The 27,764-nt window shown below is 36.2% G+C and overlaps 1 protein-coding gene across 2 annotated transcripts in view; it reads left to right on the top strand.

The window, feature by feature from the left end:
* Positions 1-26,847, top strand: part of USPL1 (ubiquitin specific peptidase like 1) — a 34,859-nt gene extending 8,012 nt beyond the window's left edge. For both annotated transcript variants that reach the window (XM_032403252.1, XM_032403251.1), the window contains 6 exons: positions 2,549-3,191; positions 7,484-7,597; positions 12,325-12,454; positions 15,760-15,885; positions 21,259-21,416; positions 23,410-26,847. In XM_032403252.1, coding sequence (XP_032259143.1) covers positions 2,867-3,191; positions 7,484-7,597; positions 12,325-12,454; positions 15,760-15,885; positions 21,259-21,416; positions 23,410-25,286 — 2,730 coding nt within the window. In that variant the 5' untranslated portion in view covers positions 2,549-2,866 and the 3' untranslated portion in view covers positions 25,287-26,847. The remainder of the gene's footprint in view (positions 1-2,548; positions 3,192-7,483; positions 7,598-12,324; positions 12,455-15,759; positions 15,886-21,258; positions 21,417-23,409) is intronic.
* Positions 26,848-27,764: the final 917 nt, after the last annotated feature.

The raw sequence follows: 27,764 nt of genomic DNA, 5'->3' as shown, positions 1-27,764 counted from the left end.
TTTCTTTTTCTGTTTTATAGGAAAACGGGAATGTATTTAAGCTGCTCAAAAAATCAGTGAAAGAGGCAGCATTAGATATTTTTTCAGCCTTAGATTTTAAATGCTCTTGCATGGTTGGGCTAGATGGAAAAATTAATACTCTATGTATTATCGTTTTATGACTTTCCTTTTTTTGAAGACAGGTTAAAAAACTTCTAGTTACAAAAATGGCATATGTTCATTATAAATACAAAGTAGATACTAAAGTCGAGGTATAAAGAGATAAAAATCTGAAAACAATTTATAAAAGAGAAAAAATGGGGCAAGGACAAATTGTATTTTAAATTGGCCCTTTGACTGGAGCACAAATTATAGATAGAAAAGTCAGATGAGACATTTGCAAATAATGTAGGGGGAAATCATCTAGGCCACGAAATTTTGCAGCTCCAGGGCCCTTTATTGTTTATTGTTTTTAATTAAGTAGGGGTGCTGGTAGGATGTGACACCATGATCTTGACTCTGTTTGAGATCGATAAAGATTTTTTTAATTTTTTTTGTTTTTAAAAAATTTTTTAATTATTAAAAAAACCCGTGAAATTTACCATCTTAATCATTTTTAAGTGTACGGTTCAGGAGTGTTAGGTATATTCACATTATTATGCAACAGATCTCTTGAACTTTCTCGTCTTGAAAAACTCAAATTCTGTACCCACTGAATAACAGCTCCCCTTTTCCCCTCCACCCGTGCTTTGGAAACCACCATTCTACTTTTGGTCTCTATGAATTTGTCTCCTCTGGGTACCTCATATAAGCGGAATCATACCGTATTTGTCCTTTTGTGACTAACTTATTTTACTTAGCATAATGTCTTCAATATTTATACATGTTGTAGTCTGTGAACAGATTTCCTTACTTTTTAAGGCTGAATAATATTTCATTGTATGTATACCACATTTTCTTCATCCATCTGTGTATTCATGGATATGTGGGTTGCTTTCACCTCTAGGCTGTTGTGAATAATGCTGTAATGAATACGGGTATGCAGATACCTCTTTGAGGTCTTTCATTTTTTTGCTTTCATTTTTTTTTGGATATATACTGGTCTATGACTATGAATACAAAATTATTGTTGTTTTAAAGTGTTCTCTATTTTCTGACAAATGGTAGGATTTAGGAAATAATCTCAAGGTATAATGTTGAGAGTCAGGTTGTTAGTTGATGGTGAGTGCATTACTAGTTGGTAACAGAAGAATCCAGAACTTATCCTATTAAACTAAAGAATTTCATAAGTACAGTATTATGAGTATAGTGTTCATTTGTATAGAAGAAACTGTACTTAAAAAGAGGATTTAGTGCATTTCAGTATCTGTTGCTCACAACCTAGTGACTAAAACAACTTAATGGCTTGACTTAGCATTACTCATGATTCTGTGGGTTGCCCAGGTGGTTCTTACACTTCACCTGCTGTTGTCTAGGAAACCTAAAATGTCCACATAGCTGGCAGTTGGTGCTAGCTGCCAACTGGAAACTCAGCTCGGGCAGTCAGCCACGATCTCAGTTCTTTTCCATGAGGGTCTCTCCATGAGGCTAATTGGGCTCCTCACAGTATAATGGATGGGACTTCTTTAAGAAGGAGTGTTCCAGAAGGAAGGCTCCAAAAGGAGTAGCTCAATGAGCCCATGCTTATCGGGCTTCCACATGCATCATGCTTGTGAACATCCCATCAAAGCTGGTCACATGGCTTAGCCCAGAGTGGTACAGCAGAGGCCTGACTCTGCCAGGACATGAATAGCAGGAGGGGTAGTTCTTTAGTTCAGTAGAGGCCACCAAGGTAGCAGTTACCAGGCTTGTGTAGAAGAAGGCATTATTTTAAATGAGGACACATAGTCTATAGATTTCTTGAATTTGTCTTTTAAAATATCTTCCTAGGTTTCAGACTTGGGGAAAATTGGTTATTTTGGTGATTTGTCTACACTTTTGATATTTGGCTGAAATTATGTTAATACGTAATAAGATTTGATGAAGTTGTTAAAATTCGGCCAATTTGACTCTTAGATCCAATAAGGATGTAAAATTGATAACGCTGATATGCTCTCAGATTAATATTGTTTTGAAATTAAGAAACACAGAAATTACTAATGCAGTTTTTTTATTTGAAAATACTTCCCCCCAAAAATGAAAATACTTTTCCAGTTTTTAATGTTATGCGGTGTACCTGTCCCAAAAAGAATTACACACATCATAGCATGTTTCTTTAAATTGTTGAAATTTGTTAATTCACTAAACATTAGGTTTTTTATTAAAAGTATGTATGTTTTCCTTCTTAGCTTCCTCTAGTGTGGATCAGATTAAAACCTTGATTGTTCAAATTAACTAGGGAAAACTATGCTTTGGGGGGCCAAAATTTTTATTTAATAGTTGTTTATTCCTAGTTCCTTTAAATTTAGATTCGTACAGTTGTATTGATGCTAAAATTTTATACGTATTTTTCATGACATAGAAATTTTATTATAAAACTTGAGCTTATTTGAATTTTTTGTAGTTTTTATCATTTTCTTTTTCTTTCTAGTGCATCTATCCTTTGGGCTCTAAATCACTTAATAACTTAATTTCTCCTGATTTGGAAGATTGTCACACTACAAATAAGCCTCAAAAAAGAAAGTTCTTGGAAACCAACTATAAAGATTCACCTCTTTTAGCAAATGCCAAAAAGACTAAAAATCATATTGTTACTGATGGTGGACAAGTTTTGAACAGCAAACATAATGGAGAAGCATATGATGAAACCTCATCTCACTTACCTGATTTACCACACAGTGGTCCACAGAATCCAGTTAGGACAGCTGATTCCTTGGAACAGAATGAGATTTTGGAGGCTGATCCTGACATGGCTGCTGAAGAATATCCTACTACAGTTGATGTTTCTGGAACTGGAGGGATTTCTCCTCAAAATGAAGGATGCACGTCTGAACTGGAAATGCCATTGGAGAGCAAATGTACATCGCTTTGCCAGTCTTTATGTGTCCAATGGAAAAACGCTAATTCTCTCTGTTGGTTAGATTGTATTCTGTCAGCATTGGTGCACTTGGAAGAGTTAAAAAACACTGTGACTGACCTGTGCTCTAATGAGGACTCTGTGTTCTGGCAGTTGTTTATGAAGTATAATCAAGCCAATAAGCTCCTGCACACCAATCAGTTGGATGGAATTAAAGGTTGGTAATAATAATTTATTTCTCTTTTACTTTTAAAGAAGTTAATGTTCAGGGATGCCTGGGTGGCTCAGTCAGTTAAGCATCTGCCATCAGCTCAGGTCATGATCCCAGGGTCCTAGGATCGAGCCCTCCATTGGGCTTCTTGCTCAGCAGGGAGCCTGCTTCTCCCTCTGACTGCCACTCCCCCTGCTTGTGCCCTCTCTCTCTCTCTCTCTGACAAATAAAATCTTAAGAAAAAAAGTTAATGTTCAGTTTTGTCTCATAACATGGAAAAGATACAGCTACAAATCACTCATTATTCCACAATTTCCCAAAAATCTTTATTCACAATGAGGGATATGTATTATTTTTTTCTTATAAAATAGGATACCTATGAACCTACCTCCCAACCCAAAAGAATTAAAATATTTCCAATAACTTAATCTACTTATGTGTTCCTCCCATCCCACTCTCCATCTCCCCTGCAAAAGTAATTAACCTGAAATGTGTTTATTGTTTCTTTTTTGAAATAGTTTGTTTTGCATATGTATTGCTAAACAATATATTGCCTACTTTAGTTTGTTTTGAACATAATAAAAAGGATATTGTACAGTAGTCTTCTGGGACCTTTTTTCTTTCTTTCCTTTTTTTTTTTTTAAGATTGATTTATTTGAGAGAGAGAGTATAAGCAGGAGCAGCAGGAAAGGGAGAGGGAGAAGCAGGCTCCCTGTGGGACTTGATCCCAGGACGCTGAAGGCAGCTGCTTAACTGACTGAGCCACCCAGGTGCCCCTTTGTATTTTCTTTTTATAAAGATTTATCTGTGAAGCTGCTTGTATTGGTGGTTCATTATTTTTCATTGCTATAGATGTCCATTGTGTAAATATATCAGTATATTTATTCATTTACCTGTCATTGAGTTGTTTTTTGCCATTATAAATAGTGCTGCTCTGACTATTCTTGGGCTCAAGTAGAGTTTCTCTTGGGTATACCATAGGAATGGGATCAAATCATAGACTCTGGGGCACCTGGGTGGTTCAGTTGGTTAATCTTTTCCAAGATTAGAAAGTCATTCACCTATATTTTCACTGAAAAGTCAACTTGATTTCAGCTCAGGTTATGGTCTCAGGGTCATGGGATCAAAGCTCTGTGTTGGGGTCCATACTCTGCGCAGAGTCTGCTTGAGATTTTCTCTCTCCCTCTTCCCCCTCTTATGTGTGCATGGCTCTCTCTCTCTCTCAAATAAATAAAATCTTAAATCATAGGCTCTAAGTTCAGATTTACAAGATAATGGCAAATTGTTTTCCAAACTGGTTGTACCAATCAATACTCCCATTAGCATTGTGTAAGAGAGCCCTGATCCATATATTCTCCCTTGGTCATTTTCACACTTGGAGAATTTTGCTATTTGAATGATGTAAGATGGTTTATGGTCTTGATTTGCCTTTCCCAAATTTTATTTTATTTAAGTTTTTATTTTAATTCAGTTAACACAGTTATATTAGTTTCAGGTGTATACAGTACAGTGATGCAGCAGTTCCATACATCACCTAGTACTCCTCACAAGTGCACTCCCTAGTTCCCTCACCTATTTAACCCATCCGCCACTCACCTCTCTGCCTTTCTCAAATTTTAAAGAGGTTGGACAGCTCTTCAAGTGTAAAATTGATCATATGTTTCCTCTTTTGTGAAATGTCTGTGTCTTACTGTTATTTGCTCTATTGCCATGTACTTGTTTGAATTTCTGTATGTCTTTGTTGCTATCTTTATGTCAGATATGTGTTGCTAAATCTCCCAGTTTGTATCTTGTGTATTTACTTTTTTAAAGATATCTTTTGATGCGCAGAAATTGTTAATCTTTCCTCTTGTAGCTAGTAATACTTCTGACATTTAAAAGGAATCTTTCCAAGATTAGAAAGTCATTCACCTATATTTTCACTGAAAAGTCAAAGTTTTGTTGTTGACAATGAATTTTAATTCAGCTGAAGTTAATTTTTGTGTGTGATAGTCATCCCCTTTTTCCCCTATTGCCTAACCAGTTTTTCCTAGCTCCTAGCTCCACATTTTTCTCAACTGATCTGCCAGGCCACCTTTGTTATATAGCCTTCCATATATGTGGGCAGCTGTTCCTTAACTCTCAGTTTTTGTTTTCTTGGTTACTTTATCTGTCCCAGTGTCAGTACCACACTATTTTAATTACCAGGGTTATTTAGGTATTGCTGTCTGGGAGTATAAGAATCCTCACCTTTATTCAACTTGTCTTTGGTCATGCAATCTTTTATATAAATCTTATATATTTTTCCCCATTGTTGACCATTCAGGCTGCTTATTATTATTTGCAATTATGAATAAACACCATGACATAGAATCCATATATCCTTTGAATCCATCCATTGCCGATTATATCCTAGAAGGGATATTAAAATTTGAATATAAAGAGTCTTTCTGAATGGCTTTCCAAAAGGGTTATATAAACATGTAATTCCATTTTCATATGTAAAAGAAAGCATCCCAGAGTACTCAGATCACCTTTGAGTATAAACATTTTAAAAGTTACAATTTTGTTAGATGAGAAATAATTGTTTCAACTTGAGTTTCTTCAAGATTGAATTTTTTGCAAGTTTTAAAATTCAGTTTTGTTTTTTTTTGTTTTTTTTAAGATATTATTTATTTGACAGGGAGAGACAGCAAGAGAGGGAACAAGCAGGGGGAGTGGGAGAGGGAGAAGCAGGCTTCCTGCCGAGCAGGGAGCCTGATGCAGGGCTCGATCCCAGGACCCTGGGACCATGACCTGAGCGGAAGGCAGACACAACGACTGAGCCACCCAGGTGCCCCTAAAATTCAGTTTTGTTTTGTTTTTTGTTTTTCTTAAAGATTTTATTTATTTGACAGAGAGAGACACAATGAGAGAGGAAACACAAGCAGGGGGAGTGGGAGAGGGAGAAGCAGGCCCCCCGCTGAGCAGGGAGCCCGATGCGGGGCTTGATCCCAGGACCCTGGGATCACGACCCGAGCTGAAGGCAGACACCCAACGACTGAGCCACCCAGGTGCCCCTAAAATTCAGTTTTTTATAAGTATTTTTGTTTTGCCTTTCCTTCTCTGTATTCCTGTTCTATATAATTATGGGAACCCAATACTGAGTTAGGTGACAGTTCAATTGATTATTACAGAAGAGTGTATTTCTTGTTCAAATTTTGACTTGAATGTTGAATTAATTTTAATTATATTAATTTTTTAATAAAGCATAGCCACTTTATTTTTTGTGGGTTTTTTTTTTTTTTGAGCCATAATTAACATACAGTGTTATATTAGTTTTGGGTGTACAATGAAATGATTCAGCAGTTCTATACGTTACTAAGTAAGTGTACTCTTAATTCTCTTTATTTCACCCATACTATATATTCAATCATATTAATTTTTTACAGAATAATTACAGTTTTTATAATATGGTTATAATTGCATTTAAGTTGACTTTGAATTTTAAGTTTTCTCTTTTTTTTTGGCATGGTCAAATAAAAATTCTGGCTAATGCTTACTTCATATTATAGGAGAATCCAGATATTTTTCTAGTAAAACATATCAACAGCATGATCAGGCTATATGAATTATAAGAGATTTTGGTGAAATCTTTTTTTTTTTTTTTGGTGAAATCTTTTGTAGCTTAATAACTAGAGTGAGATGCATATGGGGGCTGGTTTTCTGACACAATAATTCTGAGTACTTTAACCCTAAAGAAATGAACAAAAACATGGGTAGGTATGTGCCCAAAAGATGTTTATCATGGTAGTATTTATAATAGTGAAAAAAACAATTGTCCAGCACTAGGTGAATGGTTAATAAAACCGTGATTCAGTTGGTGTGTAATAACTAACCTGCAAAGTTTTTAATGAAGCAAATTCGTGTGAAGTAATAAAAGTTATACAAAGAAATAAATGAGTAGATGTTGTCTCTAGCATGAGTAATAATCACATGTAAAGACATAGCTTCAGCTGTTTCAGAGATAGGCAGAATATCTGAAAGCATAGATCTCTCGCTAGGCCTGTGATTATTTGGATGAGAAAGGCTTTTACTGAGATTTACTCAAACACAATGATGTTGGCTCATGCAGTCGGAACTAATGATACTGGGCTGAGGGAATATTAGGGCAATATATGGCACAGAGAGAGGAATAAGAATTAAGGAAATTTTGTCTTTTCCATTTTGTCTCTGCTAAATTTATTGACTCTGATGAACTTTCATTCTTGGTAATGTCTTAATTTTCTGTGGAAAGATAGAGATTGATAAGAAATTGATAATCTATGTTTCATTTTTAGATGGAGATTGTAAAAAACTTACTTCAGAAATATTTGCAAAGATAGAGACCTGTCTGAATGAAGTCAGAGATGAAATTTTCATTAGGCTTCAACCTCAGCTTAGATGCACATTAGGTAAGTAATTTGTATTATTTAACTGTATTACTCATTTACCATAAAGAAATACTTAACATCATAAGAAAACATAATACTATTTTATTATTTTGGGTGATTCGATTCTTGGGAGAGAGAATCTGTGTAGTTTCCTTTAGGAGCCTACCGTTGTTTAAATCATTGGTGGGCAGAGTTGTTGTTACATATAAATATATAGGTTTGTGTTCCACCCCTTAAAAGTGGATACATTTTTCAGAACCAGGTGGATACTCAGGGATTGACACCGTTGGTTGCTTTTCCAATACTTCCCCCAGTAGACTAATTCAGTGTCTTCAACCTTGACTGTACGTTAAAAGCACCTAGGGAATTGAAAAATGCTTGGGGTCTATTAAATAAGAATCTCAGGGATGGAGCTCAGGTATCAGCAATTTTTAGAAGCCCCTGTGTGATTTTTAAGGATGAACAGGGTTGAGAATCTCTAATCTAAACCAGCCATAGTAATCGGACTTCCCTTGCCAGTGATTGGTTTAGGAATAGACATATGGTACAATTTTCATCAATAAAATATGAGGAGAAGTATACTTTTGGGAAAGCTTTGCTTACTTTTAAAAAGGGCAGAAGAATGAGACCTGCTTTGTTCTCTATGATTTGGCTTTTAGCCTTGGAGCAGAGTAGAGCTAGGGTGCTAGAATCCTGGGGCTTTCGAAAAATTGTTTAGTGTTGCAAAAGAGAGTCATTGGTGATTTTTTTTTTTTTTCAAGGGTAGTGTCTTTTTGTTTTCTTTCTCTTTATTGTTGTAGTGACTCTTCTGTTAATATTGTGTTGTAGTAAAGAATATATGATACCCCTATTAAATATCCACATTGAATTATGTAAAATATCAATGCCTTCAAATTTTTCTCTCAGAAAATTTATTTCATCAGACTCAGATACTGTATCTGGAAGCAATGTCTTTTTTGCCTGGTAGTATCTTTGTCCCACTGTGCTGTTCCCTAGTTTTATTATTTTGTTTTCCATGAACTCCTACGTACATGTTTACTCTGTTCTTAAAATAATAAACTGAATTTCCATATGCCAAATCTTTGGCATTGTTTCCTTTAGGTCTAAAGGACTATTCTAATTTATCATCAGGTAGGATCTCAGATGGGATGAATATTTTTTTTTCCTTTTTAACAAAGTATAATTTCTGTAATAGTGAAACCCTTTTTAAGTGTATACAGTGTATAACCATTACCATAATCAAGATAGAGAACAGTTCTGTCACCCTAAAAGTTTTCTTCAGGCTCCTTCAGCCCCTGTTCTTACCCCAAACCACTGATCTGTTGGGTGGATACTCATTTCAAAGGAGGCTTTACCGTAAGATTACCAGAGTATAGACTGAGGGGCTCCCGTAGTGCATTTTGCAGGTGTCCTTTCCCTCCTGGAGTGACCTGAGATGTTTTATTCAGGGTCCCTGCTCCAGTTCCCATTTGAATTAAAGAGTGGTTTCTCCCCCAGTCTGAATCAGCACTCCTCTTAGCCCTGATAATTATATCTGGAACAAGGTTGCATCTTGTTCCACTGCTGCCTTGGGCCTGGTTTTCTATGTAACAGAGAAGGAATTTTTAAATTATTATTTTGTGCAATCATAGCAATTGGGCAAGCATACAGCTCTTCTAATACAATAGAATTCCTCTCTTGTTTGTGTTCATACTACTCATTCAGCAGTAATAGGTGCTATGTTGGAGCTTAAGATCTTACTAGTGAAATCTAATCTTTGCTTTGGAGAGCATTTTAAAAATCCTACAATGTGTGTGTCTTTATTCTGAATGTTAATGTGTACTTTCAAGTACTAAAGAAAGAGAAAGAGAATCTGTACTGACCCTGAGTGTTGGTTAAATTTTTAAGATCAGTCATTGTATCATTTTGATTATTGTTTTTAAAAAATACATTATAAACCATCGTTTCTGTTCCCCCTCCCTGCAGTTTAAGAAATAAAATATTACAAATACACGTGAAGCCCCCTTTGTACTCTAATTCACTTCTACCTCCCCACAAAGGTAACTGCTCTCTTCAATTTAGTTTTTTCTTTCTCTCTAATGTCTAATTTTTTAAAGGAAAAAGCTAATATTGTTGTTTGTACTTATTTATGTAATTTTAAGAGTAATTTAGTCTTTGAGATAAGTGTACCAGTGTAAGGATACACAGACCAGTAGAACAGAATAGAGAGTCCAGATGAAAACCCTCCCCTTTTGCTTACGTCATACTGTGTGACAGAGATGGTGATGCAGGTAAGTGGGGGAAAAAAAGGCTGTCTAGTAAATGGTGCTGGGACAGCTGGTTCCTGAGACGGAGGAAATTGGATCCCTACTCGACACTGTAATCAGAAGTAACTTCAGCCTATTTAAAGACCTAAACATGGAAAGGCAGAATTATAGAACTTAGGGAAAAAATATGGGTGAATATTTTACCAGAAGAATTTTTTAAATAAGGTACATAAAATAGTGGTAGATATGATCACATTGAAGTTTGAAACCTCTGGGCAAAGATCGAGAACAAAGCAGTAATATCCTGGCTATCTTGTGAAGAATTCTGTACATCAGTTTAAAAAAAGGACAGCCTGATAGAAAAGTGGCCAGAAAACATTAACGAGCAATTAACAGAAGAGAAAACTTGACTGGACAGCAAAGAGTCACTGAAAGATTTGTATCGTGGCAAATGATGGTATTTTAGGGAAATATGCAAACTAGGTAGTTGGATAGGCGTTGGGGTGAAGATACTAGAGGCAAAGAAACCACTTAACTAATTTCAGCAGGAGGTTATAAAAATTGGAATTAATTGGTATTATATGTTCTCTAGTGGATGCTTTATGCTTAATACCCATAAAATTTGTAAACAAAGGAAAATAATTAAGATCAATTAGGAGCTATATAAATTCCCTAAAATGATCTGTACACCTATAACTTATTTAACAGTGTGTTTTGAGCTCTCTTTGATATTTTTTTTCTTTCATGATATTTTGATTCATTGAGAACTTTATGTATTTTTAGACCTGAAGATTCTATCTTGTCATTATGAAGTGTAAATTATTTACTTTTCGATTAATATTTAGTAGAGTAAGATTTAAATGCTAGTAACTGTTAGAAACTCCTGCTGTACTATGTACTGTTTAGATGCGGGGTGATGCTATGTGTGTTCCTGTTTAGGAGACTGATTGGTATTTATTTCTATTTATATAAAATATTTTATTTTGATTTTTATTTTTGTACAAAAGTAGTGGTGAGACTATACCACAAAGGTGACTGTTAAAATAGCCTTTGTAACTACTGGTATTTATAGAGCGTGTTTAGGCAGTAACACCTCCTGCTCTGCCTTTGGGTCGTGCCAAGGTGACTCCTCCTGGCCTAGTTCCAGGCTACTGTCGCTCCAGGCTAGGGGGAGAACTGGACCATGGAAGTGAGACTGTCCTGGGGAGGCAGGGGAGGGAAGGACTGCAATTCTTTGGCAGCATCTCAGCTCCCCTGAGGGCAGGAAGGTAAGAAACTTCCAATTGGAGAACAAGTGTAAGAGGAGAATGTAAATCCTCCTATTTAATTTGCCTGTTGATCCCAAAAACTGGAAGACTGGATTCACTATGCAGTTTTTGTTTTAATGACACCAGGAATCAGATCTTCTCTAGTCTTAAAGTCATTGAAGTTTAATTTTAATTGGTTTTTTTAGAGATTTATTTATTTGAGAGAGAGAGAGTGAGAACAAGCGGTGGGGGTTGCAGAGGGAGAGTGAGAGGATCTCAAGCAGACTCCCTGCTGAGCTCGGAGCCCAATAAGGGGCTCAGTTTCACACCCTAAGATCATGGCCTGAACCGAAATCAAGAGCCAACGCTCAACCAACGGAGCCACCCAGGCACCCCTAATTTTAATTGTTAAAAGATGAGACTAAAAGATTTTAAGAAGAGTGGTGGATGAGGAGTGGGGAGATTTGAGGCTGGCCCTTTAACCCTGTGTGTCATGTCCTCTCCACACATGAGAACAAGAGAGTTGGACTAGAAATGGCTTTTTAATGGTTTTGTCCACCTCTGACATTATTCTACAGTGTTAAAATGGATATATCATTTTTGGTATTTGTGGTGAACTGTTTACATATTTTTATTTTGTTTTTATAATACTTTATTAAAATTTTTATAATGCTATATTATAATTTTGTTTTATACCCTAGGGCTATTATAGCTCTGAGGATTTTTTTTTTTTCCCCAGAGAAAAGCTAAAAAAGATATGAGGGAGATAGTATGGGTCTTTTGTCCTTAAAACATTTCCATAAGTGTCCACCAAGAAAAATGAAAGACAGGGACTGAAGTGGTAATTAAATCTTTCCTATGATAGACATTTTTAGAAAAATGCTTTAAAAACTTCCCGTAGCCTGGGTGGCTCAGTTGGTTAAGCATATGACTCTTGATTTCAGCTCAGGTCATGATCTCAGGGTTGTGATCAAGCCATGCATTAGGCTTCCTGCTAAGCGGGGAGTCTGCTTGAGATTCCCTCTCTCCCTCTCCCTCTGCCCCTCCCCTCCATGTGCTTGCACTCTCTCTCTAAGAGGAAAAAAAGATTCTTAAACACTTCCCCTTGCCCAACTGTGAATAACTTAACTGTCCTATATTCATATATTTTCACATATATTTGTACTGTGAATGTAGTGACAAAAGGTAAGTTAATAATTTTTATTCACTTTTTTCAGTTAATTATGAGCAATGATTTTCCCTTTTCTTTTTGAAGGTGATATGGAAAGCCCCGTGTTTGCACTTCCCCTGCTCTTAAAAATGGAACCCCTCATTGAAAATCTCTTCATGTATTCTTTCTCTTGGAACTTTGAATGTTCACAGTGCGGACACAAGTATCAAAATAGGTTAGTTTTTCTCTTTTTTAAAAATGGACGTATTTTATTGAAAATGGTTCCAAATAATAAAATTTGAATAAAACTTGCTTCCATTTGTACTGCTCTCTCCCTCGTTCCTTCTGTGCTCAGTAAAATTTCCCACCATATCTTGAAGTCTCCCCACTGTTAAGATTAAAAGGAAAAATTTGAGCTCCACAAACTACAGTTTGCTTGCTTTTTTAAACTGGAAGAATAAAAAACCATGGTTTGCTGGATTGTTAATTAGTAGGAGTTTTCTTAAGAAGTTCTTCAGTGGAAGGGGAGACAAATGGGAAGAGTAGTATATTCCCCTCACAGCTCCCCCTCTGGATTCCCTGCTGAGTAAGAATATTTCTTAGAATTCCTTGAAATGATACGTGTTTTGTTTATTCCTCTGTTAGCAACTAGGGTTTTTGTTTGGTTTTGTTTTTATGATTTGAGGCTCCCAGAGGCTGGCAGCGGTTCTGAGAGGTAACTTAGGCTCTCCCATTCCTCCATGAAAGACCAGCCACGCCAGACTCCTCTTGCATAATGAGCTGCCTCAGCCTACTTTCTACTTCCCTGATGCCCTTAGGTGAGGATTAGAGGGGTCGTGATTGACACACTATCATTTTATGTCCTGAGATTGGGACTTGGGAAGAACCATGGAGGAGAAAGCAGCAGTGGATTTCTTTTGCTTCCTTACACTGACCCCATAATAGAGAGAGTAGATTTTGGAAGAGGAGTCAGAAAGTTTTCATCACACAGAAAGTTGCTGGCTGGCAATTAAAAAGATTACAAACTGGTTCTGTTGGTCATTTATTCAAATCACTATAATAGAGATCAATCCTTCCCTCTTTTCTTACCTACTGTCAAATTAGAAAATTTGGAGTTTCTTAAAATTATTAAATAAAAATGTGAGAGAAAACTATTGCTTAGATATTCATTATCTAAATTGAGGTTATTTTTGGTATGTAGGGGTGAGTCAAGGAGAGTCAAGTCTGAGAGAATGTTCTAGGGAATACAAGCAACAGAACCAGAAAACTTTTTTTTAACCAGTTAACTCAAAAGTATTAGAACAGAGTAAGAATAAGCATTTCACTCTCATCTAGGACTTAAATAATTTTCTATGAGTATAAGAACGAGTATTTCCTGGTCTTCTATCATTGATTTATATAAATTAATCTGATATTCTCCTCATTTGACAAATGTGGAAAGTGAACCTTGAAAGGGGTTAAATAGGCAGGCAAGGCCCAAGGTGACACACTACTAAGTGACAAAATTCAAGCTTAGGTTTCCTGCCCTCAGACTTTCCTGCTCACTGTGGTATACTCCTTAAATCACCACCTGGATTTTAAATAATATAAACAAGCTTGATGATTAAAATCAGCTTAATTACAGCTTTTCCAAAATCCACATCTGAGTTGTTTGACAGCTTTTCATTGAGTATATTTTATGTGCCAGGAACTTAACAGAAAAATAATCTTTATCCTGGCCAAATTCAGACTAGTTAGGGAGATAACATATAAACACATAATTGAGGGCCAGTGACTTAGTAATTATTTTTGATCTGTTGGATGCCTTAAGTTACTTTGAATGCAAAATGTTAAGTGCATTTTGGAGGTGTATATAAAAAACTCTGAGGGTTCAAGGGAAAGAAGCCACTGGCATTTGGGTTTGCTGTTTTTTGTTTTTTTTAATTCCTTTGTTCTAAAAATAAGTAGTTATAGAGGAAAAGCTAAAATGAAGTGGCATTTCATTAAATACATCTTAGTATATATCATAGTTTAAAACATTTCCACTAAATCTGATGGGAGAATATCCAGCAAACTCATGGTTTTGTGCTGCTGTTTTTAGGGCCAGTTTAAGATCTTTTACTTGCTTTACAAAGTATATTTTGGAGGCAGTTTAAAAACATGGTTTTTGGAGTCAGACTCCCTGTATTCAAATCTCAGGTCTATCATTTATCATCTGATATGTGCTCTGTATTTCACTTTCCTCATCTGTAAGATGGGGAGAAGAATGGTACCTGCCACTTAGGGTTGTTTGGGAGATGAGTGCTTAGCACAGCACCCTGCTTTTGCACATAGTAAGTGCTCAAAAATGTTTGCTGTCATGTGGAGCATTAACATTTATTTGCTGAGACAGACTCCTTTTTATAGCCTAAAATACAGGAGCCTTTACTCAGCAGTCGTCTGTGAGAAGCAAGAATTTAGTAGAAATAAGTCATTCAATTTTAGTGATAACTTTACGCCGCTTTGCTTTTAAAATGTTAGCTTCCCTGAGAACTGGTATATTTGTAACAGCCTCTGCTTATCTCACCTTGATTGAACAGTATTTGTTTACAAAAAAAAAACTAGTGTTTTTTAGGTAATTAATTGCTCTTTTAAAGGTATTTTTATTAAAGTGAATCCAGTTGAGATATAGTGTACGTCTTTATTTAAAGATTTTATTTATTTATTTGACAGAGAGAGCTATAGTGAGAGAGGAAACACAAGCAGGGGGAGCGGCAGGCAGAGGGAGAAGCAGGCCTCCTGCTGAGCAGGGAGCCCGATGTGGGGCTTGATCCCAGGACCCTGAGCTCATGACCTGAGCTGAAGGCAGACGCTTAACGACTGAGCCACCCAGGCGCCCCTAGTGTACATCTTTAAATATCATCTTTTTAGGTGTCTGTTGCTGTCACGTATTTAGGCTAAAGTGCAAATTTAGAACTTCTGTAACCTGTGAAAACAAAATTATTTCACAACTGGTATTCTAATTTTTTAAAGATCAAGAAAATTGAGTTGTATGTATTCCTGATTATATATTTGGAAATGCCTTTTTTCGTTTTTGGTTGTCAATATGGATAGCCAGATTGTGAATTTTGTAAGTAAGGGGTGAGCTCTTAATAAATTTGGAAATAGTGGTTCTCAACTAGGGGCTGTTTTGCACCTCAGGGGACATTTAGCAGTGTTTGGAGCTAATGGTTGCTACATTTGGAGCTGTTAGTGGCATCTAGTGGGTAGAGGCCAGGGATGATGCTAAACATTCTCAGTGCACAGGACAAATGCCTCACGGCAAAGAATTACCCAGTGCAAAATGTCAGTGGTATTGCTCTTGAGAAATCCTGGTTTGAACATTTTCTTCATCTCACAACTGAAAAAATATACATAATTATGGTGAAGAGCCTTCACAGAGAGCTTTACTATGGTTTGGAAGGAACAGTGGCGTATTTATTACATGGTGGGAATAGGAAAGTATGAATAAACAAACCAAGGTTTAGGCATTGGTTTAAATTGATGTAAATGAACTTAAGTTATGTCTTCTTTTTTTTGCAGACATATGAAGAATCTGGTCACTTTTACAAATGTCATCCCTGAGTGGCACCCACTTAATGCTGCCCATTTTGGTCCATGTAACAATTGCAGCAATAAGTCACAGATAAGAAAAATGGAATTGGAAAAGTGAGTTAAAATTGCCTTACTCTTTTTAGAACAAAATGAAGGTGGATTTAATGTGTAGAATTGCAAGTGTTGACTACAACCTACTTTTCAGAAGTTTGCATTAAACAATGTAGTTACAAATTACCAAAATGCCCCTCTATGAAGAACTCTGGCCAGTAAGCAAACTGTCCCAGACAAAATACTGCTGAAGACCTGTCTTAGGGTGATTGTCTGACCCCACGCTACTGGTGCCTTTTCTTCTTTTGCCTTTTTTCTCCCTTTAAGGATATTAATCTTCAGTTTTTCTCTCCTCTGCCAACTGCTTGGAGTCACTAGAATTCTGAGATTTCCTTAATGTAATATCAAGAACTAAGGTGACTCAAAGATGAACCACAGGCTTATCTGTCTGAATTCCCATCTTCTCCCAGAACTTGAGCTGCTAATTCTTCATCATCTTATAAGCATTCTCTGCCTTTGAGCAGATGTGTTTTTATTATACTTCACCAGCTTTTCTATTTGTCCTCAGTGGGACCACTGGTCAGAATTACTTTGTTCTAAAATTGCTACCAGAAGCCGCATATTTTAAACTCGGGTCAGTTCCAATATAGGCAGTTTGTCTATCTCTCTTTTGTTAGTTAATACACTCACACACTTACACATCCTGTGTAACCTGAAGGTTTAGTCGCCCTCACCTCTAACTCTACAGTAAAGAAATGTTTGGAAGTATAATTTGGTGTCATAAAGAACAGTTAACCTTTTCTTACCTTTTCTGATGCCCTTGGAGGATGTACCAGGAAATCCTCAATCTTTACTAAAGGTTTGTTTTCATCCAAGTAATAAATTCTCAGCTAATCTAATAGTGCCCAGACTTAGAAGGAGAAAGAGCAGTGCCCCTCCTACCTCCTCTCCTTAAAGCATCTACTTTACACCTTTAAGGTAGTATTTACTATGACAGTTCAGAACACTGTGCTTATTCTTTATATAGTCTTTATATAGTCTTCTCCTTTTACAGTAGTTGAGGACTAGGACTCTGACCAACACCTGGGCCCCATTTCTGTGTAACCTCTCCCTGTCCTCCTTCCTATATGATTACATTTTTTGTTAAATCAGTACTCATTGTTTATTATTATGAATATACGTCTATTCTCTCCAGCCAAGCAGTATACAAGGTTATGTTTCATTTCTTTTATAACTTTTCATTTTTCCTGGAATTACTAATTTCCTTGTGTTTTCATTTGCTTTGTTTATGTATGCATTGTGAATTTTTTCCATATTCTTCAAACACCCATCAATAGATTTTCCAAACACTTAAATGTTTCACAATTTTTGAATCCTCCTCCCTCCCCCTTTTTTTCTAGAAACCTTTCTTCTGCCGCCTTCCATCCTTCTGCTCCAGTGTTCCAGTTTATAGGGTTCTTCTCTCGGCCTGGTCCGTGGGAGTGTTCTTTATACTCTCTGTCACTATCCCAGTTTTTAGCTCAGGGCCTTACCCCCACATTCTTCAACATCTGTCACCTATCAGTATTGAGTCTTCTAAAGGTTCTGTGGGGTGTATAAGTTCTTCTCATCAGTGTGCCCACTCCATAGCACTCATGTCATCACTTCATCCATACTGCTAAGTTACCACTTTCCCGTTTGCTTTTTGCTTTCAAAATATTTGTTGTTTTCTTGTTTGCTTATGTCTCCTTTCCCTTGTTGGTCCTTTTGGTTTACTACCATTTTTTTTTGGTCATTCATTATCATTTGGAACATTTGAGTGGAAAAGAAGAGAAGGTACCTTTAAGCTGAAGTCCATAGTCTTTCTTGGCTGTGTGGGGTTTCAAATTTTGAGATTGGAGTGTTGTAGGAGCCCTTTTTCTGTTTTGTTTTGTTTTGTTTTGTTTAAGCCCTGTCCTTGATGAGAAGGAGGTAGAAGGGTAGCAGGTTGTGGGTATCTGCCATCCTGTACTGGACAGTTGGGTTACTTGAGGCTTCCTGGGGTATGTAATTTCATCTAACAGTTATACCTGCTTTTTCTCAAGCCCACATTGAAGATAAACTTATACTATTATTTTGTTTGATCTGTTAATTGGTCACATTGCAACATACAATTTTTAATTACACAAATATGTTGCTTTACTTACATTAAAGATTCATGCTCTGATTTGGCAGTGTATGCGCTAAGTGTTTCAATGTGAAATGTGTTTAGAGTTCTAACAGGCCAATTTATAAGCAGAATTTATAGTTTGGACATTTACTATATTCAAAAGTAAATTGAACTAGTATGTGAAATTTCATTTAAATTTTAAATGACAAGGTATTTATAAAGTCCTCTGTAGTTTTTTACTTTGAAATTCATGTTCTTGATTTGTTGATGTCTAATGGAATTTAGAAACAAATTTAATATAGTTTTTAAGGATAACTTAAAAGTAGTTAGGCCCATCATGATATCATGCATAATTCCACCTTACAGCATTCTAAAAGCTAATAGTGTTGTAAGTTCCCTGAACACCTTGTCTCAGGCAGTCCACATCTCTAATATGTTCCCATTAGAAAGAGTCCATTGATAAATCAGATGAATGAGATCTGTCAAGTTCAGATCTGCTACTTTAAGTAAATTATTTAGGAATTATATTCAGAGCATGGTGACGTGGAGCACCAACTTAGAATCTGATTTAATTTTACTTCACAGACTCTTAAAATGAACCTCATTACTGCCATGATCACCTCTAGGAGTCCGGTCACACGCTGTCCTGGATTGTCATTTGAAAAGTTTATTTATTTAAACTTCGTTTTTAAAGAATATATAAAAAATTAAAAAACCTTAGCTTTTAACAGTTTTTTTTTTTTTAAACTAAAGGTTAGGGGAGGGTAAGAAGAGAAATTAGATGTTTCTGGTCTTTGTTTATAGGCCTTGTTAAAGTGTCATCAAAGTATCTTTAAATATAATGATTTTGAGACTTTCTTCCAAGCAGATAAACTAAACCATCCCCTACAAAAGTTTGGATGGAGTACTGATATATAAAATAGTTAAAATTATGTTTCTTAATTTAAATCTTCATTGTGTGGCACAAAATGCTTTATTATTTTATGAGATCCTTCAACTTACCTCTGAAGAGGTAAGTTCTGAAGAATACAGTTGTAAACCTTTGTTTAACAGTTGAATTTTTCTGAAGAAGTATTTTGTTATAATTAATATGAACCAATTCTAATTATTTTAATTACATCTGATTTTACTCATATATTTCATTTTTTTGTCATAGAATCTGAAATGGGAAATCGTTCAGTGATGTAATTAGATCTAAAATATAGTGAGATTTAAAAATTATATTTGCAGTTTTTTTGCCTAAAGCCTACATTATTACAGTTCAGAAATATATATATGCACATTGTTAAATTTGCATTTTCTAAAATATGAGTTACTACGTTACATTAGTTGGGATTAGAAATAAAACACTTGTCCTCCAGGCCATTTGCACGAGACTGTTCTTTGTGGGACAGGGATTTGGTGTTTCCCTGCTGTCTGTGGGTAGCCAGGGCAGTTGGCACAGTTCCCCGTGTGCTGCTTTCTCTGTTTTCTGTTTTCTCTCTTTTCCTGAGGGTAAATCCTTATAATAGGAGGAGTTTAACCTAAAGTTAGGGAGGTGAATGCAAATGGATCTTGGCTTGAAATCTCTTGTGACTCTCATTCCAGTTCTGTTAAGCCATCCCATCCAGTTTTTTTATGGTTGAGTCCATACCTAACTTGATCCCCTCAGCTTTGAGCATCATCTTTGACATGCTAGGCATTGCAGGTAGGAAGAAGCCTGAGAACAAAATCTGTTGCCAGGCTAGGAGTAAAGTTGTACCCTCAGCTGAGAGGCTGCGTATGAGATGAGTTGGAATTATGGGTAGGAGGAACCTGTAACATTTAGGGGACACTAGAGTCTAGGGGACCAGAGAAGAAAATGAAGTAGAAAAGGATGAGCGGGGGCATATGCTTTTTAATTGAATCCAAGATGCCATCGTTTATAAGTTGCACCAGTTTTTAAATATGCCATTAAGAAAGAAATGCAGCCTATTTAACACTTTCTGTGTTTAACTCACATAAAGAAGGCAGGAAGTTCATGAGTTTTTGTAGTCTAGGGATCAACAGGAGTGTTTTAGTAACTAGCCTTAGAAGATATCTTGAAAAGGTATCTATCATATGAGACCAGGAGAATTAAATATTAGTACTTACAGAGTCATGCAGGTGCCTAAGCCTGCATATCCAGCTGTGAGAACAGATCTCTAGTTTCTCTGTGGATCATTGATTCAAAGGCACACTCTTCAAATGTTAACATGGGAGAACATCTAAGAATTGATGGCATGGTAGAGTTTAGTTGGCAGTTTTCTTTCCTAGTGGTATATGTTATAGCCAGTGATATCTTAGATCAATTAAGTAGATATGATAAAAAAAAACAAAGGGGGTTAGCATTATAGACTGTGTTACAGCACTTTTTATTTATAGGTACTTTAATTTTGAAGACTTGATTATTCCTCTAACATAATGGACAAGAGATAACTTACTAATTAATTATTCCTTGTCAGTCTGAATAATCTGCATTTTGGACATTGATTCAAGTTCATTTCAGCTGAATAAATTTTGATAAGCTAAGTAAGTTTGATAGCTGTTTAAATATTGGGAAAAGAGATATTCATCATTTTTCTTAAATCCTGAGAGCTTTGTTAAATTTGGTTATCTGAGGCCCATCATTAGGTTCTACGTTCTGGTTTGGTATGTTACTATAATGATAAAGTGTATTTTTGAAATTATGGATGTCTTAAAGTTTATAGTAAATCAGCCATTATGTTGTATTTTCTTCTCTGTTTTAGGTACAAATTAAACTTCCTAAGTAAAAGTTTTACTTTGTTGGACCTCTTTGCTTCTGGAAATAACAGTGAAATAGACCAAATTATTAGCATGTTGAGGTTTTTTAAATGTTTATTTCAGTGTCTTAGGTTTATTACTTTGTTTCACATATTACCTATAAAACAAAAGTAATTCATTTGGGCACTAGATCCCAAGAAAATTCTAAAAGGCCTGGATTTTTCCCTGTGATTTTACAGAGTAGTTATGTTACCAAGAGATCTTTAAGCCACAGCAGCATTGTGGCTTACAGAGCAATTTTTGTTTAATGGTCTGTGTTAGAGCCTTACTGCATGATGGCTTCCAACTGTCACTGATACCATCCTGAGAAGGGTTTACTGTTACATACTTCATAGAGTGAGTTCTCCATTTCTAATTAAGGCACACATCTGGAGGTTCTCAAGAAAAATTAGTGCAGTTAGCCTTGAACATGTTATGTGTGACTTCCTTGCTTCAGACCATCTTTTGTATAACCAGGCACAGGGTGTTAACATTTGTTTGACTTCACTTGCCTTTCTCTCCCACAGAGTGTCTCCGGTACTCATGTTGCACTTTGTGGAAGGCTTGCCACATAACGACTTGCAGCACTATTCATTTCATTTTGAAGGCTGTCTTTATCAAATAACTTCTGTAATTCAGTACCAAGCAAATAATCATTTTATAACATGGGTTTTGGATGCGGATGGTAAGTATTTAAACCTTTTTCTTTTATGATAATAGGCATAGAGGCCAAACTCTAGATTTTTTTTTTTTAAAGGCAAACTTTGCCTTGACTCTTTTTTTCCTCTCATGTCTTGCCCTTGCCTTTAATTCTTCTGCCCCCTCCTCTCCTCTCTCACTCTAGTTTTAGAATCACTCCTATCTTTGCTTTGTATAAATATGGGTATACACATGCATATGCATATTTCTTTTCTGGACAGAGAAGGAGATCATATAATGCTGTTGGTTTACAGTTTGCTTTTTCCCACTTAGTATGTTTGCTTTTACTCCATGAGAAATACATGGTCAGTATAGAAAAATGAATGGTGGCGATTTTGATTTTTTTAGATATGTAACCATGTACTGCTTTTAAAAAGAAAGTGCATCGTACTGAAGGTTTTTAATTGAGAAAGGACAAAAATTTTGCTTAGTTTGCAGATGTTAGTAATATAAATAAAAATAAACATCTCTTGGGTGCCTGGCTAGCTCACTCAGTAGAGCATGTGACTCTTGATCTCAGGGTTGTGAGTTCAAGTCCCACATTGGGCATGGAGCCTACTTAAAAAGAAAAAAAAAATTGAAAAAAAGAAAAGTAAACATCTATTTCTAGAACTGAAACAATATCTGAAATTCGTAATTTATCTAAGATAAAGCCTTTATTTAAATAATTAAACTTTTCAATAGAAGGTTAAGTAGTATAGCTCATAATTTTTGCTAAGTTTTTCCTTTCACGTATCTAATATGGTTTAATACTGAGTTTGTTTTTCTCACAATGTTCACTTTGTCTTAAACAAGATCACTCAGCCCCGTAAAGTGTCATATTAGGCTGTTGGTAAGGGGTCTCTTTGATATTTTTATTTTTCTCTTTTCTATTGTTTGGACACTTTTTATATTTGATATTTTCCTCTTGGGGATAGTTTGGGTGGATGACACAACAATGTGTTGTAAAAGCACTTTGCAAACTAAAACTCACGTTATAAATACTGTCACCTTAAAGTTTTACCCTACTTCAGAATCGGGGGGGAAGTGGTTCTCAATAACATAAGCAAAAACTAAACAAGCAACTTCTTTATTTTAATTTTTTACTACATTCCAGGGAATCTGAAGTCCTTTTCAGGTAGGTTAGATAGTTACATGGTTTCCATCCCTGACAACATATAAAAATCATGGTTACTTTATAAAAAATGTCTTGGCTTTCCCATCATTGAATCGATCTCTGGGGATTAGGCCCAAATGTGACTTAGGTAATTCTAATGTGCATGTGTGGTGGTGAACCACTGACGTAAGCAAACAAAAGAGTCTCAAAGTTTTAATGGGTATAAAAGAAGAAATAGTAGGTTCGTGTGGTTTATAAGGGTGTATCCATATTAATTTAGTGAATGGTTTTCTTGGGGCTTTTTTTGTGTGTAGAGGAGGTTAACCTCTTCCCTTGTAATCTATCACTTCGTTTTCACTTGACAAATGAGAAAATAGAAGCTCAGAAATAAAATAAGCAAACACCTAAAAACCTCTAAGGTTTTTTTTTTTAACTAAAAAAAAGAAGAATTGAATTGAAATAAGAATTGAAACAAATGTGGGTACTTGAGGGTAACAGGCTTCATTTATCTTGAAAATTCATATATATGGAAAAATTTAATCCATTTTCTGATGTTGTTGGATAAATTGGGTGATATACTGTATTCTAAGTCACAAAAATTAAATAGACTTCTCTCTTGATTTTTGTGGGTATTGTAGGAAAGGGTAAAAACTATCTCAGTTTTTCAAATTTCTGGATGTTAGTCTATAACTTTTATTAGCCAAATAAGGACGTTAACCTTGGCAGAGAAAAATGGTGACATAAGTATAAGGCCATGTTCTTGAGTGTTCTCTTTTGGTGGATATTCAGGGATATAGCAGTTAAAATGGCCAGAAGAAAGTGAACCTCGGCTGGTGGGTTTTGAATGTCTAACCTCATTTACTGAACTTTCCTCATCCTCCAGGAAGTTGGCTGGAATGTGATGACCTAAAAGGCCTACGTTCTGAAAGGCGTGAGAAATTTGAAGTTCCTGCTTCAGAGATACATATTGTTATTTGGGAAAGAAAACCATCCCATGTGACAGATAGCGCATCTGCCTGCCTTCCACTTAAAAAGGCTAGTGATGAGGCTGCTCTCGGTGATGAGAAACCAGCCGCTCCAACGTGGTGTTCTGGGGGCGACGCTGCCTCTGCTGAGCCGCCCTGCACAACCGGCACGGCAGCGGCACCGAGCACTCTCTCACAGGGTGCGTCTGTCACGCGTGGGCATCATGTACTGTCAGGTCCAGAAGGTTGGGTTGACAGTAATATTTTGTCTTTGACACTTGAAGAAATACAGGTTAACTCTGAATGTTTTCTCTTAGAAAATGAACCTGTGGCAGAAAATGCAGGAGTTGGCGAAACAAATACTTTGCAATCAGAAGAGTCACTAATGGCTTCTTTAGTATCAGCTCCGTGTGTTGAAAAGCTTACTCAAGACCAATTCGTGAATGTAAGCTTGCCATCTCAGATTGTAGGGGCAAACATGCAGTTGGCACAGCCAAGGGCGGAAGACACTGTAATTACTAAACCTGTGAACACTACACATGCTACTGACCCTATAAACGGAGGAAAGCCAGTAGAAGTTGAGGGTACAGTTGCCCTAAAGAAGGACACTCCATTAAAACAATATCTTTCACCCAAAACTGAGAAATTAAAACCAGAACAAGCTGTTATAGCTCAGGTATCTAATTTGAAAAAAAATGAAACTGTGGCATTTTCTCAAACCATAACAGCGAAGTCAGTACAGAATTCATCTCTGAAAGAAACTCAGAAGAAACCATTTGTAGGAAGTTGGGTTAAAGGCTTATTAAGCAAGGGTGCTTCTTTTATGCCACCTTGTGTTTCAGCTCATAATAGAAACACTGTCACTGATTTGCAGCCTTCAGTTAAGGGGGCAAGTAATTTTGGTGGCTTTAAAACGAAAGGCATAAACCAAAAGGCTAACCGGGCATCCAGGAAAGCCAATAGGTGTGCAAGTAAGCCTCCTACAGTTAGTAACCCTCCATCAAGCCATCCATCGTCTGGTAGCACGACTTCTCGTGTATGTGCTAGTGTTACTGCTGATTCAGACGCTTTGAAGAAATGTGAAAACCCCTCCTATGGAGCTCACCACAGTCACGATTCTTGTGTAAAAGAAAATGGTGTTTCTCCAGCAAACCACGGAGACTCAGTTGAGGGTCAGATTCATAAACTTCGTCTAAAACTTCTTAAAAAACTTAAGGCAAAAAAGAAGAAATTAGCTGCTCTTATGTCTTCCCCCCAAAAGGGAACACCTCCAGCTGAAAATTTAGAACATGTGTCCCACTGTGGGTCTCCAAATGATTGTGAATCAATAGAAGACTTGTTAAAAGAACTACAGTATCAGATTGATACTGCTGATAATAAATCTGGGTGCACCACGGTTCCATATAGTAGTCAAAGTCATGAGGAAATTTTAGCAGAATTACTGTCTCCTACAACTGTTGTCTCAACAGAGCACTCAGAAAATGGGGAGGCTGACTTTAGGTATTTAGAAATGGGAGATGACCACATCCCAGCACCAGTGTCTACTGAATTAAATGATATTCCCCAAAACACACATCTGAGACAGGACCATAATTACTGTAGCCCCACCAAGAAAAATCAATGTGAAGTTCAGCCAGCCTCACTGACAAATAATGTCTGCATTAGGACATTGAACTTGGAAAGTTCCATGAAGACTGATATTTTTGATGAGTTTTTTTCCACTTCATTAAATTCTTTAGCAAATGACACATTAGACTTACCTCATTTTGATGAATATCTGTTTGAGAGTTGTTGAGTGCATGTTACCTCTTTTTAGTTTAATATTTATTACTGCTCTTGGAAAAACTTAGTATGTTATTAAGTAGTGTTTACACACTGGCCTTGTCATGAACAAAATGTAAGCTACTGAAGGCTTTACCTTTGGTTCTACTCACAAAGCATGTAATCTGTTTTACAAATTAAAATGATCAAAAACTGGTTTTCCTTGTTTGCTTCATTTTGTATTATAGGACAAGGAGGATTTCAGAATGAAAACTAGAAAACTAGTGTCTAGTTTCTGGCATTTTTTACAGTTGGGTACATTAAATTTCTACATTTTAATTTTGGTTACACTGTTTCAGGAAAAACACTAGTTTGTACAAACTTAAGTCATTGTATATGGACTATAGAATGTGTGACTGTTTGGTAATGGTTCTGTGATCATATTAAGACCCTAAGCCTGTTTCTTATATAATAGTTGAGTGCTGTGGAATGTAAACCTCCCCCCATACAACTTCTCTACTTACAAAAGATGGCAGGAAACCTTGTTCCTAGAACTCTAAGTAATGTTACACGTTTAATAAATGATCTCTAACAGGAAAATAATCTATGTTTGTGTTAATAAGAGTTCACATTATCATAAATGCCCTCTTTCTCCCAGCACATGTATTTCTGTGAGGAAAGTGGGACACCATCCAACAGTTCTGTTTTGGGAGAAAATAATAACCAGGTGCTTATTAGGCTTGCTATATGGGTTCTGTTTTGTATGAAACACTAATTCATTAAAATCCCAACATTTCTGTGAGCGAGATACTTTTATCACATTTAACAGATAAAGAGCACAGAGCTTAGTAAATTGTACGGCTGGGATTGAGGAGCATGGTTACTACAGTGCTTAGAAGTATGTGTTCCACCTATCAGTTTTCATTTAAAGTTTGGATGCTTGAACAGCACCACTGCTGTAGTGATTGGAGTTAGTAGGAACCGTTACTAAGGTTTTAAGGGTGGCGGTCTTGGGATATTTACTTTGCCAGGGACTCGGCACTTCATGATTGATTTGTCCAATTTACTCCCAATCCCCCCCCCCCCACCCCCTATTTTCTGACTACAAAAGTACTGCATGTTTGTCAGGAGAAATTGGGCAAATACAGAAAAATATGAAGATTTTGGATCATCCATTTTAACTACTGGTAATAGTGGTAATTACTACAAACATTTTCATATTTTTATACATGTAGACTTTTAAAAATTCTATTGTACCTATTTGTACGATCTTAATGTTTAATGGGCATTTTTCCATCATAGTTTTGACAGCTTTTGGATAGCTATGTTACATTAACATTGTATGGATTATCATTGTTTCACCAGTCTTTAGATTTTGAGATGATTTGTACCATTTTGTTATTAATTGTGCCACAGCAATTATTGTTAAGTTTTTGCACAGACCCAGGTCTTATTTTCTGGGGGTGGAATTGCTGGATCACAGGATACGCATTTTAAAGTCTTTTAATGATTGCATGATTGGCTTTCTTGAACCCTCACCACCAAGTAGTAGCATTGAGGGTGAAAAAAAAAAAACCTTGGCTGTTTTTATTTGCATTTTCATGATTGCTAGTGAGGTTAAATATAACTTTATATAATAAAGTTACATGTTTATATAATTTTTTCTATGACTTTATTGGCCAATTGAGTTTCTCTGAAGAATTGCTTGTTCATCCTTGTTAGTAATCATTTAAGTATTTCTAGATTTCTGCTAAGTACTGAGCAGTGTTGTAAACCTCAGAGATCAAGCAGTAAAAAAAAAAATTTTTGCTCTTTAGAGGAACTTGCCTTCTAAACAAGAAAGTACATATATAATGTTAAGTAGTCATAGGAGATACAGTTGATTCTTATTTGTGGTGGTTCTGTAAAGTTTCCGAGAGCATTCTATGAACATGAAATACTGAACCATTGCTCCTAGGGGAAATAAAAGGTTAGGTTCCTGTGAGCCTCTGGTCACAACATTGTCAGCTGATCAACACATAACCTTGTTTTTTGTGTGTTTCTGTTTAAAGACACCGTATGTAATATATACTGTTGGTTCATTCCTATTGAATACAAGGCCAACAGCACTATAAGTCATGCCCAAATGAAGCTTATCTAACACATGAGTTTTTTCTGTAAGGCAAGTGACAATTTTCTTGTGCTTAGGAACACCAGACAGAAGTTAACACTGCACTTGGGGGCCATTTTAAACAGTGAAATCAACAAAAAGCACACACACAAAAAAATGTGGCACTAAATATGCCGTAAAAAGAACATGTATTTACAGTATGAGAGCTGAATCAAAAAGGCAGTGTTGAGTTGTTAGACCTCAACTGGGGTCATATGTGTTGGATGATTCTGTGGGTGTCCATAATGACCACAAAAGCGTGTTAATTTTTTTTTTTCTTAAGATTATTTGAGAGAGAGAGCAGGGGTAGAGAAGGGCAGCGAGAGTCTCAAGCAGACTCCATGCTGAGAGTGGAGCCCAACG

The sequence above is a fragment of the Phoca vitulina genome, unplaced genomic scaffold (genome assembly GCF_004348235.1).
Source record: "Phoca vitulina isolate PV1807 unplaced genomic scaffold, GSC_HSeal_1.0 scaffold5, whole genome shotgun sequence".
Taxonomy (NCBI): Eukaryota; Metazoa; Chordata; class Mammalia; order Carnivora; family Phocidae; genus Phoca; species Phoca vitulina.
Note: the sequence above shows the minus strand (reverse complement) of the source record. Positions and strands in the feature narration are given on the sequence as shown.